General features: G+C 29.3%; 1 protein-coding gene across 2 annotated transcripts; it reads left to right on the top strand.

Annotated features, from left to right (window-relative positions):
* Nucleotides 1-10,969: 10,969 nt before the first annotated feature.
* On the top strand, nucleotides 10,970-16,419 carry ATR2 (P450 reductase 2). 2 transcript variants are annotated; one of them, XM_083075695.1, is made up of 18 exons: nucleotides 10,970-11,454; nucleotides 11,547-11,606; nucleotides 11,698-11,774; nucleotides 11,860-11,917; nucleotides 12,006-12,092; nucleotides 12,195-12,231; nucleotides 12,965-13,034; nucleotides 13,140-13,331; nucleotides 13,441-13,533; nucleotides 13,630-13,855; nucleotides 13,964-14,047; nucleotides 14,143-14,294; nucleotides 14,613-14,709; nucleotides 14,992-15,141; nucleotides 15,233-15,310; nucleotides 15,409-15,531; nucleotides 15,613-15,726; nucleotides 15,872-15,969. In XM_083075695.1, the coding sequence occupies exons 1-18, from the start codon at nucleotides 11,119-11,121 to the stop codon at nucleotides 15,878-15,880; spliced, it is 2,043 nt and encodes a 680-aa protein (XP_082931821.1). In that variant the 5' UTR covers nucleotides 10,970-11,118; the 3' UTR covers nucleotides 15,881-15,969. The 2 variants fall into 2 exon arrangements, with proteins under 2 accessions (XP_082931821.1, XP_020226325.2); XM_020370736.3 differs by lacking the exon at nucleotides 15,872-15,969 and adding an exon at nucleotides 15,989-16,419 and having other exon boundaries at nucleotides 10,974-11,454.
* The last annotated feature ends 4,726 nt before the right edge of the window (nucleotides 16,420-21,145 follow it).

The raw sequence follows: 21,145 nt of genomic DNA, 5'->3' as shown, positions 1-21,145 counted from the left end.
TGGGCTTAGACATGGTCAAGAACAATGCGACTATTTTAAATTTCAAGAAATTAGAAATGGCAACCAACCAGGGTGGACCGTTGACGGTCCACGCGCTGACATTTCACTTTTTTCTTCTTACGACCTTTTTATTCAGTTAATGAAAACAATTTCAATCATGGTTTGGACTTTGGAGGGCCACCCTCCATTTTTTAAATATATTAAAATTATTATAAAATATTTTTATGATTCCTTAAATTTATAAAAAATATTATAAATTGATTGATAAAAATTAATATGCTAGTTTACATTTTTAAAAAAGAGAGAATATATATATGTGATTAATATATAATATGATAAAAAGAGATTAAAAAAAATATATATTTATGAACTACCCCTTAAACTAAATTTCAGGCTCTGCATTACTTTGACCAAACCATTTTGAAATCCTGAAAATATCTATGGTGACCTCTTGTCCGTTTTCTATTCAATATATATCCATATGATCTGAAGAGATTCCTCGTGAGTTTATGCAAACGAGCCATACTATTCGCGGTGCGTAATTTGCAAAGAGAGAAAGGAAGTTTGAGATTAAGGGCTCTAAATTAGCATTAGAAATAACCTAGACCTTTGTTCGATATGTTACAGTTACACATACTGATTAATTAAACTGACTTCTTTGTTTTTTTTGTGAAGAAAATAACTCTTGTTAATTCAATAGCTAGTTAACAATATGGTTAAAAATTATAATAGATTTGACTTTTAAGATAATTGATATAAAAGCAAATAATTTTTTATATGAGAGTAATAAATATATACGTGGATGGATGACCCTCCACAGATTCTCCTAAAAATTCAGCCATTATTTAATTACCTCCATCTTTTTGAAGCATGCACCCCCAACCTCTACACCTAGCCATAGATTTGCCATCCTATATAATAAAAGAAATTGATTGCAATAATAATCGCAATTGACATTTGACACAGTGAGGTCTTTATCTCTTGTGAGAATATGTATGATGAAGCAGCACAATTTTGTTGTTGTAGATTTCAATATGATGAGTGGTAAATATGGCAAAGGCAAAGTATGCATAGAGTCACATGGCTTCTCTACCATAGACAGTATAGTGATGCTCTTAAAGGTGGCATGCAGTTCTGATATATATAAGGTGGTGCCATGGGGTGTAACTGTAACTAATGTTACTAGTGAGTTAGATGATACCCACCCACGTGGTTCAAGTAATGAAGGTGGTTGTGCGTGCTGCCTACTTATTTATTTCCAATATTCTCAGCTACTTCAACAGATCGTGGACTTAGACAATGTATCGAGATCCACTAGTTTACTCGGCCCATGTAATGTAAGTGAATCACAGCTTCATGCCCTTCCAACTCAGGTTCTACCAAGTTACTTTCGGACCAACTAAGACTATCTATGTTTTTTATTTTCTTTCCCAACTACCAACTACCAAATGTCAAGGCTCTAAGGGAATAATACGGATACTTCGTAAACTTTAATTAACCTAATTAAATACTTTCAATAAGTTTGAATTATATTTTTTTTTAAGTATTTTGGTCACACATGACGTGATCAAAACCAAATATTATGTGAAATAATGAAATTTGTATTTTTAACTCTTGATTTACTCTGGTAATAATAATAATATAAATAAATAAATAAGTGTTTCAATATTCATTTGTTTAAGATAATACTTATTTTCACTCTTATTTAATAATAAATTTTATATTTTTTAGTTGATAACATTGTAACAATATAATAATTTATTTTAAATTTTATTTTATATGAACAATGATTATGTAAGTTCATAACAATGTGCAAATCAACAAAATTATTTTCTAGTTTAATCTATATCATGGTCTGTTTTATATATTGATAATAATGCATTTATAATAAAATATTAAATGGTTTATGACTATTATGAAATATTTAAATTTTATAAAAAAATAAATAAATTTAACTATGTTGATCTAACTCAATCTAACTTATTCGTGGTTAGGTTAGATTGAGTTGAATTTTAAAAAAAATGTACAAGTCTGATCCAATCCAACCACTTGATAAATTTTAATTGAGTCAGGTAATGAATTCATCCGAATTCGACTTAGTTACACTCATACTTTCGAGTTTGAGTCTTGTATGGAAAAATGTGATTGGAAGGGAAGTTGTGGAGGTAAGAGATTTGAGTTGGTATAGAGTCGTTTTCTAACATTCGTAGCTTCATTTTCTTTTCTTTCTCTTATTTCTATCCTAAAGTAACTCAAGGTCCTTCTCCGATTTTACTCTGTTCCAAGATAAGGGAAGTTAAAATCCAACTTCTAATTTATTTGTGTTGTGTATGTTTCTTGAATATTTTACATTTTTCATGACTTATTAAAAATTATGATTATCAAACTAATCCATTAAAACGAAACATGTTAGACACATTTAATTTTTATAATTTTATAAAAATAATTTATTTTTTTACAATTCGATTCAATTTTTAAATAAACAATTCAATTCAGTTCAGTTTTTTTAAAAAGTAACTCAATTTATTTATTTTTTCACAAATTGTTAGAATAGTGGATTAAGCTTAACTCAACCCTACAAAACCTTATATATTATTCAATTGCCTAATCTCTGTTCCAAGATAAGGGAAGTTAAAATCCAACTTCTAATTTATTTGTGTTGTGTATGTTTCTTGAATATTTTACATTTTTCATGACTTATTAAAAATTATGATTATCAAACTAATCCATTAAAACGAAACATGTTAGACACATTTAATTTTTACAATTTTATAAAAATAATTTATTTTTTTACAATTCAATTCAATTTTTAAACAAACAATTCAATTCAGTTTAGTTTTTTTAAAAAGTAACTCAATTTATTTATTTTTTCACAAATTGTTAGAATAGTGGATTAAGCCTAACTCAACCCTACAAAACCTTATATATTATTCAATTGCCTAATCTCTGTTCCAAGATAAGGGAAGTTAAAATCCAACTTCTAATTTATTTGTGTTGTGTATGTTTCTTGAATATTTTACATTTTTCATGACTTATTAAAAATTATGATTATCAAACTAATCCATTAAAACGAAACATGTTAGACACATTTAATTTTTACAATTTTATAAAAATAATTTATTTTTTTACAATTCGATTCAATTTTTAAACAAACAATTCAATTCAGTTTAATTTTTTTAAAAAGTAACTCAATTTATTTATTTTTTCACAAATTGTTATAATAGTGGATTAAACCTAACTCAACCCTACAAAACCTTATATATTATTCAATTGCCTAATCTCTAGTCGATGTGGGACTTGAATTTTTTCCAATACACCCCCTCACGTCCAGCACTATTGGGCTTGGTACGTAGATAAATGGTGGGTGGCCCTTTTTAATGATCTAGGATTGGCGGGACTTGGTGGGTGACCCATTTTTAAAGTGGATCTAAACGACTCTGATACCATGTTAGAATAGTGGATTAAGCCTAACTCAACCCTACAAAACCGGCTTGTAAAGTGAGGGTTGCTTTCCACTTATATATTATTCAATTGCCTAATCTCTAGTCGATGTGGGACTTGAATTTTTCCGATACAAATAGTTGAATTTTTTATAATATATTTCATTTCAATTCACAACCAATTCAATTCAGTTTTTTTTATCCACTTTGTCCGTATAATGGAGTCCATCTGTCTCAATGTTTGTATACACGAGTTTTTCCGGTCATCCCAAACTTTTATACTAGTTCCATTAATTCCCCACTCTACATCTACATATCCACCTTTTTTGAGTAACCTACTAATAAGTGACCCAGTATCAGACATTAATCGCCAAGCCTGCCAAATTAAAAGCCTTCAAATTCCTAAACCCCGTTCCACTAAATTCCTTCTTCAAAGACATCTTCTCCCAGTGCAACCTGTTTATGCCTTTACCTCCTCCAGAAGGAATTTAGCATTTTCTCAATCTCCTCACTCAGCGTTAGCGGTAAAATGTAAACGCTCATTACATATGTGGGAATAGCCTACAACACTGACTTAAGCAATACCTCCTTCCTAGATTGTTCCAAGACTGTATTTTCCTCTACACGGTCTTTTACACATCTAAAATCCTCCTTCTTCTTTCTCCCAATCAAAGAGGGTAGCCCCAGATACAGATACTACTAGTTTTCTCACACTCACGGACCCCGAGTAAATCAGATACCATTGAACGTACGTATTAATCAGGGAGTGTTCCAACCGTAAAATATATCAGATTTATCCATGTTTATTGATTGACCGGAAGCATCCTCAAACACCTTCCAAATAGAAGCAATATTCTTTGCCTCTTTACTCGTAGCATGAAAGAAAATGTAACAATCGTCCACAAACATTAAATGATTGATACGAGGGGCATCTCTGCAGATTTGAATTCCATGGATATATATTTTATATATCACCCCTAGTTAATTTCCGCTTTCTTTATGAGTCCAGAGAGACTTTAATACCAACATGCTCACTGTTTACCATGACATGATACTAAACAGTTTTCATACACAGACATCCAATGAATCCATTTGCTCTAAAAGCCTAATATCGATCTTGAGTGCAACCTCGTACTTTGCACCTCGACCTCGACAAGTGAAAATGATGAATGACTTCTGAAGCTACCAGCGCATAATCAGTAATCATATTATTTTTTATTAATAAAATTATATAAAAAATATTAAATTATGTGAATATCATTTTATTTAATATTTCTATATAGTTATACACGCATGAAATTGAAGTCGTAACCATTCATCTTATTATTTCTTTTAACTTTTTTTTTCCGCTTACCAATCTTTAATTCTTCATACCTTTTCACATGAACTTGAATCCCATACAGTCAAAAAAGTAACTCTAAGTCAAATGACTTAATTTTTTATTTATATTTAATGTACAGAAATAAGAATTATTTTTTCATATAAAATAATTAATTTTCAACAAATTGAAAATCATCGTAGATATATATTTTAAAATAATCATTATAAAAATCAATAAATTAATCATATAATGTGTCAATTTGATTCATATCAAGATATTGTTAGTATGAGTGATATTAAATTCAATTTTTAAATAAAAAATTTTGCTTCAAAATAAATCTTGTAAATGAGAAAAATAATAATTAAGAAAAGAGATATTACTAAAATTTTGCACTGACAGCATAATAAAAAAAAACATGTCAATTTATAAATAAATAAAAATATAAAAAAATATATTTACTTCTTCTTGTATCATTAATTATTTAGTATTTTTGCCACTTTAACTTCTTTTCTCGCTTTTTATTTATTTTTTAAATAAAAGTGCATGCACCTCTCTCTCTCTCTCCAAGGAGATGTTACATAATGTTATTAATGCTTACAAATTAAATAATTTTTTAATGTATAAATGATTTTAAAAAGTATTATTAGATTAAAAATGTTATTACGTAAACTAATTTATAAAATGTATTAATTTAAAATTATTTAATATATCATTTTTTTTTTTGAAGCAATTTAATATATCATTTAAACATGTTAAGTTCAATGTAGCGTATGTTTTTGAAATGCATGAAATAAAATGGTTTAAAGTTCATTCTTTTAATTATAAAATTTTACAATATTTCACACAAATAATTAAGATGTTTAATATGGAATGGAATGTTACAATGAATTTTTATGAACATGGTTTAGGTGCCATGGATGATGGATCTTTTTGCAGTATATGAGTCTCCTCCTCAAGATATTGTTAGTTTGCCTCCTCAAGATAATTATTATAAAAACTATCTAATTTATTGTAAATAATTATTTGTAATTAGATAATTATAATACCTCTTTATATTTAAATTAAATTTCATAAAATTTTACCATTATTTATTAAAATAATTTTTACGGAATTGAGTTGCCATTATTGTGCGTATGAGTTTTATATATTTGTTAAGTCGGTTGAGTTGTTGGTTGTACACGTGTTCGCATCGTTACCAGTATTTGAAATCACACGTGTTCACGTTGCCACCTTATGAAACAGAGCAAGGGCGTACACCAAACAAGAAAATCGTAATAATAAATAATGGACGAATAAAAAATGAAAAGGAATATTGCAAGCGCAGGACACGTGGGCCAATATTTTATATCTTTTACTTACCTCCCCCAAGGCACGAGGAAAGGAACCACACTTTTTATTATTATTAATTAATTAACTAATCAGTATTTTATATTTCTTGAAACAGCATAAAATAAAAAAGAGAATAAACGAATTGAATGGGAATGAGACATTCATGTTTTTATATTAACTTTTTATTTTATTAATAAAAATATTTATAAATAAATTATTTTAACCTTGAAAGGTTTACATTAAAATATTTCACATGATATGTAACATTGCGTATTTTAGACATTAAAATAAGTTGATGAATGGTTAGATTTTTTTTTCTTTTTGGTTGTTCTTAAAGTTGTTCATGATATGTGGTATTTGGTGTTGCATATTGTTTTTGATGATTGAATTTCAGGTTTAGAGTCATTTGGTGGTTCTTCTATATGCATAAACAAGCATCAGGCTAGACATGACTTCATTGCATCAAAAGTTGTACAAGTTAGGGGGTTTGCTACCCCGATCACACAATATGAATGATTAGTAGTGCCAGGTGTAGATCAATGAGAAGTCTTTCAATTTAGTCATGTCAGATGTGGTATGAGTGATGTCGGGTGTGAGAACTCAATAATTCTTTGGCTTGAGGATGCTGAGTCCTAGAGGTGTGGTGCTCAATGTGATCAAGCTAGTGGATCATTGGCTAAATGACACTAGGTGCAGGTTGAGTGGTGTCAATCACGACTTAGGTAAAAACTTTTTGTTTGAGGGAGGTTGGATGTGGATTTTGCCACACCAAGTGCGAGAGACATATAGATTCTCTTTTTATCCATGCTGAGTGCACATGAACGAGACAAAAAGTCTCTATGTCTCCATAGCTCTGGGCGTGCTTAGAATGGTGCCGAGTGTGACGTCTTATTAATAAATAACATCTTTCTCATAGCTTATTAATTAAATTATAAAATTAATATTTATCATAGGAATAAAAGAAAATTGCATGAACTAATGTACATATAGTTAAATTATATACATCACATATTATTCTAAAGTATATACAATCACATACTTGTTTACAAACTTCTTTTCACACTTCTACTAAAATAATTACATGTTAGATTGAAATAAACTTATTATTGGGTTAGCATGATTGACTGGAAGTAGGTAAAAAGTAACTATTAGATGACCATCTATAACAATGAGAGTTTCTTGGTTTAGAGAAAATACAAAAGTTGATAATCCTATGACTTGAAAAGTTAGTGAATTTACGACTACGTCAATGCTCCAATTTGTGCTAGGGAATACGAATGAGATAATTATGGTAAAAGAGCTTGGTATAGTTGGAAAGTTCATCTATTTTGTGTTATAATTAATTTAATTTTAAAACAAAAAAATAAGAAGTGAGACAATTATCCAATAAATACAAATAAATAAATAAATAAATAAAATGTACAAAATTATTTGTAACTAATATTAATTATATATTTTAGATTTTTCTTGTTGTAGTGAAAGTTGAATTATTCTTGTAATGACTAACTAAGATAAATGACATTTATCATAATTTCAAATTACAAAAGGATATCTAACCTTAAGTTTTTACTCATTTAAACCTCTAATGTTAAACATCCAACTACAAATTAATCCAAATTTTTATTTTTATGACCATAGATTAACATTTATCTTTTATAAATAATGTTGATATAATAATGATATGAGTTTAGAAAGATTAACTAAATTAGACTATAGTTAAAAATAATATAAAAATAATTAAACTAAATAATTTAAAATATTTTTAATTATTTAGAATTTAGTACAATATAGTTTAGTGAAATGTGATATGTTTAAGAATATTAGACTAATTAAATGACAGTTATAAATATTATAAAAATAATTAAATAACTAAATTAGAAATATCATTAGCTATTTAAAGTTAAAAATATCATAAATTAAATAAGTGAATAAAACTAAGAACACCTTATTAAATAAATATACATAGATATAATATAAAAGTAAACAAATATAACAATATAGATAATTTAAAAAGGATAAAAGTCTTCCCTCTTACCTTAATAAAAAAAAATTAAACTGTTTAGAGATAACTTAAAAGAAAATTTTTCCCCTTACTTTTTTTCTCTCTTATTTCTCAATTTTATTTTCTTATATTCAAGGCTTTACCCACCATGCCTATTTATAGACAATTTGTATTTTGTAATGATTGTTAATGGTAATTTTTTTCTATTGGTTAGAATTGAACGAGAAAGTCTCAATCCCTTTACATACAGATAATTCCCGTTTCTTAGGGATAAGATTCGTACCCGACTAATCTATCATAGTTTTTTTTTATATAATTTTATTACTTGTATTAAACATCTAAGATTTAATAGGTTAAATATTTATACTTCACAATAATAATGTAATTAAAATACTATTCTGAAATATATTATAAATAGGGTTTTATAATACAATTAAATATTATATATATATATATATATATTTCTATTTTAGTTTATTGAGAATATTATAATAAAAATTTTAAAGTATTATAATTATATAAAAATATTGTATTTAATTTTTATTTATTTTAAAAATATGGTAAATATAATTTTAGACTTTTATCTTAAGAATAATAATAAAGAATACTAAAATTATATAATATTATATATAATTAAATATTGATTGTAAATTTAGAATATTACACTAAGAGTGATATGTTGAATTGAAGTATGATGTTTAAGTTGTTTACATGTTGAGGTATGATGAACTACTTATATGAATGATGATGTATGATGATGTTAACATCTGTCTATGATGAACATTGATTAAGTTGTAAGATATATGATGTTTTATGGTGCATGTTGATGGGTGATAAACTTGTAAAGTTGTATTAATTTTATAGTTGATCAAGTTGTTAAGCTATTAAGCATGTGGTATAAATGCATGTCTTTGTTAAGATACATAAGAATTAGAAAAAAGTAAAAGATGTTTTAAAAATTTAAATATCTCATTTTGTGAATATATATATATATATATATATATATATATATATGAAGTAATCAACCAAGTAAAACATAAAGTTAGAAACCTAGTTTCTAATCGAGTATTGGAAGGACATAATATTTAGAAGGTAGTTAATGTGTTAATCCCATAGGTAACTTAAATGTTGTAAGTTAATATTGTGATAAACTCATACCTAAATTATTATACTCTAATAACAATAGTACTATATTTTTTATTTTTGGCGACAAAACATGATAGATCAAATTAAATTGTTAAGTAAGTTGGTAGTGAGTCATGCTAATAATGACTTTAATATAATATAACATTGTATAAATCCTTGATCGATAAATGAAATTTATTATATATACAATTATATACTTGATATAAATTATATATATGTACATGATGTGTACATGACCCTTACAAGAATTTTGCTGATTTCAATCATTTTAATCATTACCTTATACATGTGTAAATAATATAGATAATTAAAATAACTGTTATATGAGAACTCTAAAATAATTTACTGTTATTGTAATCTTTTATTATATAACATGTTATTTTAATCTTTTGTTATATAACAACTGAATTATTATAAGTATAATAATCTTTTATTATATAACAACTGAATTATTATAAGTATAATGATCTATATATGATACGAAGTACTATTTATTAATGTATATAAAAAGAATGGAGCGTACCATATGCAAAAACGATGATAAATTTAGTTATTAATTAATGAGTTCGGTATCTTGAATTCTTGATGGTTGATCCCTCTTTCAATAATGAAAACGAAAAACACGGAAACACGGAATAGCACCAAAAAGCAATCAGTAAGCGGCAAATGACAAAACTAAAATGAGGTCATATTAAGTATTTATTTATTTATTTTTTATTTCATAAACATAGTTGACACATTATTTTAAAACTAATAATAACTAAATATTAGTTGTACTTATAAAATAAAATATTATTGGTTTCAATCATTTATCGGTTCACTCTCCGAGTTCTCAATATAACATGTATAATTTTCACATTCAATTATATATTAAAGAGTACTATCAATTAAAAATTAAATTATTTTTTATATATTTATTACAAAAATAATGAATCTATCATGAAAATTAATGTATTTTATATCTATGAAATTATTATACAAACAATAAAAGAAAAAAATAGGATAACAAACATTAATTAAATTTTGTAAATATAATGGATGATTGTTTTACTCGTTTCTCGCGTTTCAACACAATTGAACATAAATTTACTTCTACATTACTTTAAAGTTTAACAGAAATGAACGTAACATAAATCTATGAAACGTGTTTTGTTTTTCCAACAAACTATTTTTCGTATACAGGATCATGAAATTGAACCATTGTTAATATGCTTAAGAAACTTAACTGCCTATCAATTCTCGTGTACTTTGTTGATGATTTTTATCAAACTTAAATATATTGAAATGAACAAGTTCGCAATAATGAAGTTATCTAAGTTTTGAAGCACTATTAAAAGTGCTCACATGTAAAAAAAAATGTTTGATAAAATATTTGAGAAACTTATAGATTAGGTGGATTAAAATAAATTTGTTTGATATATAAATTTATAATGTTTTATTGATTGATTTATTTTAAATATATTTTTTTGCTTTAATAATTAAAAATATTTTTTTAATGTCATTTTACTGTTTAATTATTAAGCAATTTTATCACACATTAGTTAATTTATAAAAAATAGTTTAAATATTCAATTGTCCCTTAAATGATATTTGATATTTTATTTGAGGGTGCGGAAAATAATAAGAATCTTAAAAAAGAGAAAAAAGAAAAAGCATTTAACCAGGGTTAAGGGAGGTGTGGTAGGTGGATTTGACCAGTCTGGGTTGGTGGGCGTTGTTGGTTCAGTGAAGCTTTGTTGTGTTGTTTCCCTCCCAACAATATAACCCCCTCTCCTACCCGTTTCTATCTTCAGAGTCTCTCTCTCTCTCTTTCAACTCCCAACTACTTCGCCTTCCACACGCACCAGCTTCCGAGACGAGGAGAGACTCTTTCTTTCACCATGGAAGAATCAAGCTCCATGAAGATTTCCCCTCTGGATCTCATGTCCGCCATGATCAAGGGGAAACTAGACCCCTCCAACGTCTCCTCCAACGCCGCCGCCACCGTCCTCCTCGAGAACCGCCAGTTCGTCATGCTCCTCACCACCTCCATCGCCGTCCTCGTCGGCTGCGTCGTCGTCTTCATCTGGCGGAGATCTTCCTCCCCCAAGCCCAAGCCTCTCGAACCTCCCAAACGCCCCATCGAGAAGCTTCCCGAGATTGACGTCGACGACGGCACCAAAAAGGTCACCATCTTCTTCGGCACTCAGACCGGCACCGCCGAAGGCTTCGCCAAGGTAACGTAACTAACTAAATCAATTAATAAATTAATCCTCCGTTAATTGTTATTATCTCTGTTTAACCTTACTCGAATTTCGCCTTTCCACAGGCCATAGCAGAGGAGGCCAAAGCGCGATACGACAAGGCCACCTTCAGAGTCGTCGATTTGGTACCCTTACTCTAACCGCCCTTCCGTTTCCGTTTTTGTCGGTAATTCTTACGTCCGTTTTCTGCTTACGCTTTCGGATTTTTGCGTGCAGGATGATTACGCGGCCGATGACGATGAATACGAGGAGAGGTTCAAGAAGGAGTCCATCGCTCTTTTCTTTTTAGCTACGTGGGTGTTTTCCACTGTTCCTTTCTATTTTTGCGTGTGTGTCTGTTCTTCGGGTTTAATCTGGTGTGGTGTGGTGTGGGTGTAGATATGGTGATGGTGAGCCAACTGATAATGCTGCGAGATTTTATAAATGGTTTACGGAGGTGAGCTCGAGACTGTTCCGGTGGCATTAATTTTGAGAGTGGAGTTATTGGATTTATATGTTGACGTTGTGTGCGATTATGATTTTAGGGGAGTGAGAAAGGCGAAGGGTGGTTTAAAAATCTTCAGTTTGGTGTGTTTGGCCTCGGGAACAGGCAGTACGAGCATTTTAATAAGGTTTGCTTTGAATTCCTACATTCTTCTGGCTTTCTAAGCTTTCAATTTGATTTTAATTATGGAGTTGCCGTGCTGTGGATCATATATGTGTCAATGATACAGGTGGCCAAGGTAGTAGATGATATGCTTGTTGAGCAAGGTATACTTTTTGTTCCTCTTGATCTCTTTCAGTTCTTAGTGAATTTCCATGGGAATTGGCAGATTTAAATTTGACTTACAGTTGAGGGCAATCAAAATTTTATAAAATAGAAAAAAGTTTTTACAATCACAAAGGTTTTTTAAATACGTCTATTTTTCACTTCTGAGAATCTTTTCCCAAAGGTTGAAACTCTTATAACTGCAAATGCTTGGGTAACCTGTCTCCTTGCCTTATGCTAGTCTTTTAGGTGAATATTACTTAAATTCTTTGGATCTGGATCTCACATGAGGATCTCACTGATAGGTTATATTTTAAAGAGAGTCAGATACAAAAAGTATATCGATAATTAGAATCCTTGCAAAGGGCCCCACATTCCTAACAACTTTTTTCTGTCTATTTTTTCTCTTCACATGACTCTCACATGAGAGGGGATTCTGGTCCTAAATTTTTTACTAAGTAAAAACTCGGCAGCCAATTAAACTTCCTTGGTTTATAAGGTAGCCTTTTGTTGATTCTCCACATTCTATGAGAATTAGAAAAACACTAATAAATGAAGTGTCATAACAGGGTTGTCATTTACCATGGTCCATGTAAATGCTGTAGGCAGCAAAGTTCATGTTTTACAAAGCTTAATTATTTTGCCAAATTCATGTTAATTCTTTTTAATCTTTCTCACCTTGATAGTTCTACTGCTCAGCATGAATATAATCCGACCTGTCTTCTGCAATTGCAGGAGGAAAGCGTCTTGTACCAGTGGGTCTAGGAGATGATGATCAATGCATTGAGGATGACTTTACCGCATGGTATTGAAATATTTAAGTTGACTTGAAACTATTGGATCATAAATTTATTTATATGCAGGTGCTTTTTTAGCTGTTTCTCCTTCCCTAATTATGACTGAATTGCAGGAAAGAAGAACTATGGCCAGCATTTGATCAATTGCTGAGAGATGAGTATGATACAGCTGTGTCTACACCATATACTGCTGCTGTTTTGGAGTACCGAGTTGTTATTCGCGATCCATTAGAAGCTTCTGTTGATGAAAAGAAGTGGAATAATGTAAATGGCCATGCCATTGTGGATGCTCAACATCCAGTCAGGTACGTTAAATTTTTCTTTTGCTTTATTGGAAAAACATTAGAATAGTTATTTGGTTGTAAATCATTATGCCATACTGTTATCCGACACAAATACTTACCACTTGTGCAGGGCAAATGTGGCTGTGCAAAAGGAGCTTCATACTCCTGCTTCTGATCGATCTTGTACTCATTTGGAATTTGACATTTCAGGCTCTGGAGTTGTGTAAGTACCAGTTTGTGGAAATATAACTGTAAAAGTACACTTGTTTGTGTATTGTTTCTTCGTTTTCCTTGTCCTTATGGCTGTTTTATTTTTCAGATATGAAACAGGGGACCATGTTGGTGTTTACTGTGAGAATTTGTCTGAAACTGTGGAAGAGGCAATAAGGTTAATAGGTTTGTCACCAGATACCTATTTCTCAATCCATAATGATGACGAAGATGGGAAACCACTTAGTGGAAGTTCCTTGCCACCTCCATTCCCACCCTGTACTTTAAGAACAGCAATTACACGATATGCGGATGTTTTGAGTTCACCCAAGAAGGTGCTTGTTTTGAGTTTGATGCATCCTTACTTTCAGCCTTGTACCTTTAACTTTGCTAGAGATTCACTTTTTGTTCACAATTAATAATACCTTGAAAATATTTTGTAGTCTGTGTTGCTTGCCTTGGCTGCTCATGCATCTGACCCATCTGAAGCTGATCGACTAAGACATCTTGCCTCACCTGCTGGAAAGGTATAATATTTTTATTATTTTATACCATGTGGATATTAGTTAACTATTTGTACCCATGTTTCTCATTTTTATATTACTTTGGTCTACCTGTATAGGATGAATATTCAGAGTGGGTGATTGCCTCTCAGAGAAGTCTCCTTGAGGTCATGGCTGAATTTCCATCAGCCAAACCTCCACTTGGTGTCTTTTTTGCAGCAGTTGCTCCTCGCTTGCAGCCAAGATTTTATTCAATCTCCTCATCTCCAAGGTTAATTTCTTTTTGTTGCTTATGTGGTATGTTATGTGGGCTTGTCTTCAACCATGTAGCAAGAACAAAATAATTAGTCCATGCCTGTCTGCAAATTTGGCAACCAATTACGAAATATCCGTTGAGTTCTAATTATAACAACATATTTTGTAGCCAACCCATTTAACCCTGAACTTCCTTATATTCTTATATCTGAGCCTGTTCTCAATGGTCTCAAATATGGTTTTGTGAGCTGTTTACATCTTCCCGAGTCTCTGCATCATATAAGTTTATGTCGTTGTACTTAACAGTTTGGCTGTTTGCTGTAATTGTTAACAGAATGGCTCCAAACAGAATTCATGTTACCTGTGCATTAGTACGTGATAAAATGCCCACTGGAAGGATTCACAAAGGAGTGTGTTCAACATGGATGAAGGTACTTATATTTGTTTCCTAGATTGTGATTAAACTATTTAATATTGGCAAGGTATAATTGTGTTAAAAAGATTGGCTTTAAGTACAAGTATGAACTTCAATTTGATACAGGAAATCCACGCCATGGTTGAATAGTATTTTTACTATCTATATCTGGTTACTTTTGATGATGATACCTGGTTACTTAAGATATTCATTGTCCTCTGAGTTTCTTCAGTCAGTTCAGTGACTAAACTAAACTCTTTGTTTCAAAACAAAACTTACCATTTGGTTTGATGTCCAGAATTCTGTGCCATTGGAGAAAAGCCAGGATTGCAACTGGGCTCCTATCTTTGTTAGGCAGTCCAGTTTTAGACTCCCTGCTGATAGTAAAGTGCCTGTAATCATGATTGGTCCTGGCACTGGGTTAGCTCCTTTCAGGGGTTTCTTGCAGGTTTAATTCACTTGATATTCAATATCCTAATTCTTTCTTCCGTCCATCTACCCATGCCAATTATTTATTTTGCTTTTTATTTGCCCTTCAGGAAAGGTTAGCTCTGAAAGAAGGAGGAGCTGAACTTGGCCCCTCAGTTCTATTCTTTGGATGCAGGAATCGTCAAATGGTGAGTTATCTATCTTCCATGTAGATTTATGATTTTTGAGTGGCTAAGTTTAAATATATTTTAGATCAGCTTACCAACTTTTATTAATATTATTGAAGGACTACATATATGAAGATGAGTTGAATCACTTCACTAATACTGGCGCACTTTCTGAGCTTATTGTTGCCTTCTCACGACAAGGCCCCACCAAGGAATATGTGCAACATAAAATGATGGATAAGGTATCTGCTCTTTCTCAAATGTGTACTTAATTACAAATTGACGATTTATGCCTTTTGTTAATCAACGCTTCACTGTGCCAGGCTTCAGAAATTTGGAGCATGATATCTGAGGGAGCTTACATATACGTGTGTGGTGATGCCAAGGGCATGGCTAGGGATGTACACCGCACCCTGCACACAATTTTGCAAGAGCAGGTATATAAAATAATAAATCGTGAATTTCCTTATAGTGATTGGCTAGGGACTAGGGAGGATTATTGGCTGCTAAATGCGGCGATTTTTTATTTGAGGTTTATGGTTGTTAACATACAGTACCAAAGGATATCTTTTTGCTATGTAGAGAATGTAGACATGGTAGGCATAAGCCATCATTACCTTCCCGTCTTCTCTGATATTCACTGAGTTTTCCTTGAGGTATTATAGTATGTGGGTAATGAAGTTCCTTTGTGAATATCAGGGTTCTCTGAACAGTTCCCAGGCTGAGAGCATGGTAAAGAATCTACAAACGACTGGTAGGTATTTGCGCGATGTATGGTGATATATGAATGCAAGGCGTGGGGTAATGAAGATAATAATAAAACGCGCTTAAATATAGAAGATATTGAAATGGCCTGATTTGCGCCACCTTTCATTAGTGCCCTCAAAATCTAGGGGTGCTTGTTGCCATTCCAGCAACATTTCCTATGATTCTTTTTCTCTATATTTTCTAAAGGATTCTTTTTTTGCTCGTGTAATTTATATTATACTGTTTATAGCTAGACTATGAAGTATTTACTTTAGTTTCATGTAATGTATGAACCTGAAATGAAGGTTCAGAGACGCAGACAATTCCTTGTATTGTACGAACTATAAAAAATGTTTGAAGAAAAGAAATTATCACTTTTGCAATTGTTGTTATTAAATTTAAATATCAAATCTCCCTTTCAAATAACTAGTGGATCTGCTGCAATTTCCATTTCCAGCAATTGTCTTTTTGCATTCATTTGATTCCCAAATCAGAAAGATGTCTATTAATATTAATATCGAGCATATCATTACTGTTCATTATCGAAAAAGTTTTGCAAGAAAGTTCAAGAAAGTGAGTTATATTATAATTCTTTTCCTTTTCTATTCTTTCTGCACGTTATAATGAAAAAATATGCGTCGTCTATTCTGCATTTGTCAAGTTTCGGGTTTAACAATTACATGTGGATCTATAAAAAAAAGGCATGGTTTTGAGACTTGTGAGACTTGTATTAGTGTTGTTTTTTCCCCCCTCTAATAATGATGCACATTAATGGTTTATAGGGTGTTTGTATTACAATTATGTTCAACATAACTCAATTCATCTCTACTCTTCCTTTTACTTTATTGCATTAGAAAACAGGAAATCCCTGTTTAACACATTTTTAAACACAGCTATAGTTGTTCGCCTACAACTAACCTCTATTAATTCATTTTCATCTAATGCTGCAGTTCAACATACTTACGAAGATTTTATTTTATTTTTGTTAAAACTTACGAAGGTAATTTATTTTATAAGATTTTATTATGTTTGTATTCTTTTCTTTTTTGGTACATAAAAAATAATTCTAATTTAGTGACATTGCGACGCATCAATTATTTAATTGAACAAATTTTTAGAATGTATTTGTTTCACGGATTAAAAACTGATTTTTAGAAATATTGAGTTGGAAATATCATATTCTCGTGTTTGTTTAAAGTTTTGAGAAAATATTCTTTAGTATAATTTATTTTTAGGAAAGTAAGTACAAATTTATTCACTTCATTTTGATTTCAATGATGAAAAATAAGAAAGCTGTATTCTCATAAAAATGTGAAAAGTTATATTTTAAGCCACTTATTTAATTGATTTTTTTACTTTAAATTTTTTTAAATATTTTTAAAAATGTTAAAATTTCACCAAATGCATTTTAAAATATTTCTAAAAATAACATTCTAACAATAATATTTCTAAGAATGTGATTCTCAAAAAAGTAATAACATACCTTGAAATAAACACTCTTATTAATAGAAATATAATATATGTGTGTGTCAAAGTAAAATATTCTTACACAAATATTTAACAGAAATTCATCTATTACTGAATCATATTAACGAATAATATGATAATGTGGTAATCGGTAAATGATGAAATCCTATTAAATGTTTGTATAAAAGAGTTTTACATTGATATACATATAGAATATGTTTATTCTCATTCATATATTAATATTTTATTAATTTAATACACTCAAATTGAATATTAAATTTAAATAAAACTTATATATTCTCACACCTACACACACGAAAGGATTAATTTATATTAATACAATTCAAAAATAATTTAATGGGTTCTAAACTTGGATGTAAAACAAGTTCTAAGCTTTAAATATAATAAGCGTAAATATAAAAACAATAATATAGGCCTCATTTTAATTTTTTTTCCTCCTCTTTTTTCAAACATTCTTTTTGCCTTTTCCTTTGAATAATATAAAATTTGAAATTCTGTCTTTGTCCGAATCGGTTTTTTTTTAATGATAAAAATAGTTTTGTTGACTCAACTATCAAATAATGTTATTTAGTTGTATCTATTTAAATAAATAAATTTTTTAAGTCTATTTTTTTAATAAGATGATCTATATAATAAATTAATAGGGTCGAGGCGGTATAAATGTAATGTAGGTTGTTAAACTATAAATCGTTGACAAATGAGAAACAATGTACATCTGTAATGATGGCAATTATGAATCGGCCGCGGTGGAGCATCATCAGCCATATTTTAACATCGTATTCGTGACGAATGCCGCTTCCTGTCTGCATTGGGTAAGTTAAGAAAATTAGGCTGAGGTTGCTTTAATTTAATTAGTTGTAAACTTGCGTAAATAGCAGTTTATTATTATTATTATTATTATTATTATTATTATTATTGTCAAAAAATATTTTATTTATGGTATGTTTACTGTTTGGACTCACAGTTCAATTAAGTGTTTATTTAAATAATTCTTCTTACATGAAAGATTTTGTTAAAAAATTGAAATAAATTTATAAATTAGTGTTGTCATTAAGTGAAATAAGTTCCTCGTAAAGTTCTCCCAAATGCATGGCTTGTGTTGGTTGGGTGGGGACTTGATAGGAGTAGGACTGCCACCTACATTGCCGACTAATTACTTAGGAACCAACCTTCTAATAATTGTAGTTTTTTCAAGTCTTAAGATTTTGTTGAAACTTGAAACAACCAAACACAATCCAAATCTCGTCAATCAGGTTAGAAAAGGATTACCAACTATAGTTTAATTCGAATCTTTTTTAAATTAGGTAGCTTTTTTAATATTAATTTTTCTTCTTTATATGTTAAGTTCAAAGTGATACCTTTGATTTCAATTAATATAATATTTTTTACTTAATTTTTATACAAAATCAAAATTTACACCACCAATTAACTAAAAATTATTGTTGACATGACTTAATAAATATTATAAAAATCAACAAATATTTTATACCATAGACTGTTTTTATTTTTGTATACAATGGTAATAATAATTATAACCTAAAGTTTTTTTATTTATTTATAAATTATCATAATCTATCACCATTAGACTAATTTCAAAGAGTTATTTATTTGTTATTTTTCTATTGAATCGAGATATTTTTAACAAAGCCAAAATTAATGTCTTAAAGTAATGATATTTATTTAATGAATCAATCTTTTCAATACACGTAATATTTGAATGTCCGATCACATATACCGAAGAGACACTGTTAATTGTTAATTATACTGCCCCTTGTTTTTCCTAACTAGTTATTAATGTGAAGACTGATTACTCTATATTTTCAGAAACTATAGTATTAATTTCCCTTGGCACCATAGAAATTTAACAGAGAAGGGATCACATCAAGAGCAAAAAGCTGTGCAAGTTGCTAGAGAATTCTGTGAAGTATGAGGCCACCAAACTTTGCCACCAAAAAAGTTTAATAGTAGCGTCTCAGAACTTGAGTGGTGCACAACACAATCACATGCCAATAAATTTGGGCCGCACAAGACAAAATGTGGGCCCCTTTCCTTTGTTTTTCGGCCATAATAACATTGTGCACACGTGAAAATCATGTTAACGTCATGTTTGGATATACTTTTTTTTTTTTAAATAACGGTGATTTCTCATTTTCTAACGCAAAATTTTAGAAATAAAAACGCCAAATCAAACACAATAAGGAGTTGGAATTGGTCTTAATCCTCACCTAACCATGATTTATTAGGTTTTTCTTTTACGATAGTATTAGTACGTATCCTTTTGTCAAAAACAAATTAGTCTCTCTTATAGTTATACCGTATTAACAGCTGTACATTACATATCCCTTTCTCAAAAAAATAACTCTCTTTTACTGCATTAAGATTATTTCTCTATCCCTTCCAACACATTTAAATTTAAGCTTTTTTAACAACTAAAAGTTGATATTTATTATGTATTTGATGATCCAATATTCTTCCTTCCTTTTCTAATAATTGCCACACAAGACGTTTACGCAATAACTAGTAAATATTGAGTACAATATTAAAATAAAAATATTTTTAAAAAGTTTCAGAAAAAATCTGCATAATTGATTTAAATAAATGACAAAAAATATAAGTAACTTATAATTAAGAAACGCAAAATTTAAAAATATTTAAAGAATTAATTTTAAAGATACAAATAATTAAAATATTTAAAGAATTAATTTAAGGATGTTGACAAGGAATGCAGAATTTGAATATAGTTGAAATAAATAAAAAAAAGCATAAAGTATTAAAAAGACCAAATCATGATACAAGCATGACACAACTCTCTCGTATTTTATATCATAACTTATTTTGGGAATGAGATAAGTTATTTGTAAGTCCAGTAAAAATCTTTAAAGATGTTAGTGATTGACTATAACCTTTTATGAAATTATGACTTGTCATATTTTTTTTTTTTTTTGTTAAAAAATGAGGTCATGTCTTAAAATAATAAAATATGGTTAGAAGTTTGAATTAATCAGACTTTAGAACTCTAAAATCTTTTTAAATATATTTATCAAAGTGTTGTATTTAATATTCATATTGAGAATTTAGTTTCTCATTAACCAATTTCTCACGTGAGTTTTTCAATTTTTCTCATTCATGCATTGAGAATTGGTAACCAATTTCTCATCTGTAATTTTTTTTCTATAATTTTGTTTTTTATAATATTATTATATATTTTTATTATATATATTTTTCTATTTAATTTATTATCTTGAAAAATTACTTACTATATAAATAAATTCAATTTTTATTTTATAATTTTAAAATTTTGTAAGAAGAGATTATAAATAATTTAAAGATATATAAATTCATTATGCAATACAAATCATAGAGAACACATACACCATGAAAAACAAACTTTCAAAAGATCAATTACATTACAAAAAAATATAGATTAATTTTCACGTGAGTTTCAAAATGAAATTCATAACGCACAACACATATATTTTAAAATAAAATATATATAGATAACTAACTTTCACATGGACTTCGAAATCAAATTCATTGTCAATAATTAATGGTGTATGTCGGTATCAAAATGGTCTTTGTTTGATCTTAGATAAACACGAGTCAATTAAGAGTGCGTACTCA

This window comes from Cajanus cajan, chromosome 5, assembly GCF_000230855.2.
Source record: "Cajanus cajan strain Asha chromosome 5, NIPB_CcT2T_4, whole genome shotgun sequence".
NCBI lineage: Eukaryota > Viridiplantae > Streptophyta > Magnoliopsida > Fabales > Fabaceae > Cajanus > Cajanus cajan.
The sequence above is the reverse complement of the archived record's forward strand: the minus strand, read 5'-3'. Positions and strand labels throughout refer to the sequence as shown.

Bases quoted from the DNA above. Each gene is read 5' to 3' on its own strand.
- ATR2 (XM_020370736.3), top strand. From the start codon at position 11,119: ATGGAAGAATCAAGCTCCATGAAGATTTCCCCTCTGGATCTCATGTCC. The intron at 11,775-11,859 runs GTGGGTGTTTTC...GTGTGGGTGTAG, and splicing joins GCTCTTTTCTTTTTAGCTAC to ATATGGTGATGGTGAGCCAA. The intron at 15,532-15,612 runs GTATCTGCTCTT...TCACTGTGCCAG, and splicing joins AACATAAAATGATGGATAAG to GCTTCAGAAATTTGGAGCAT.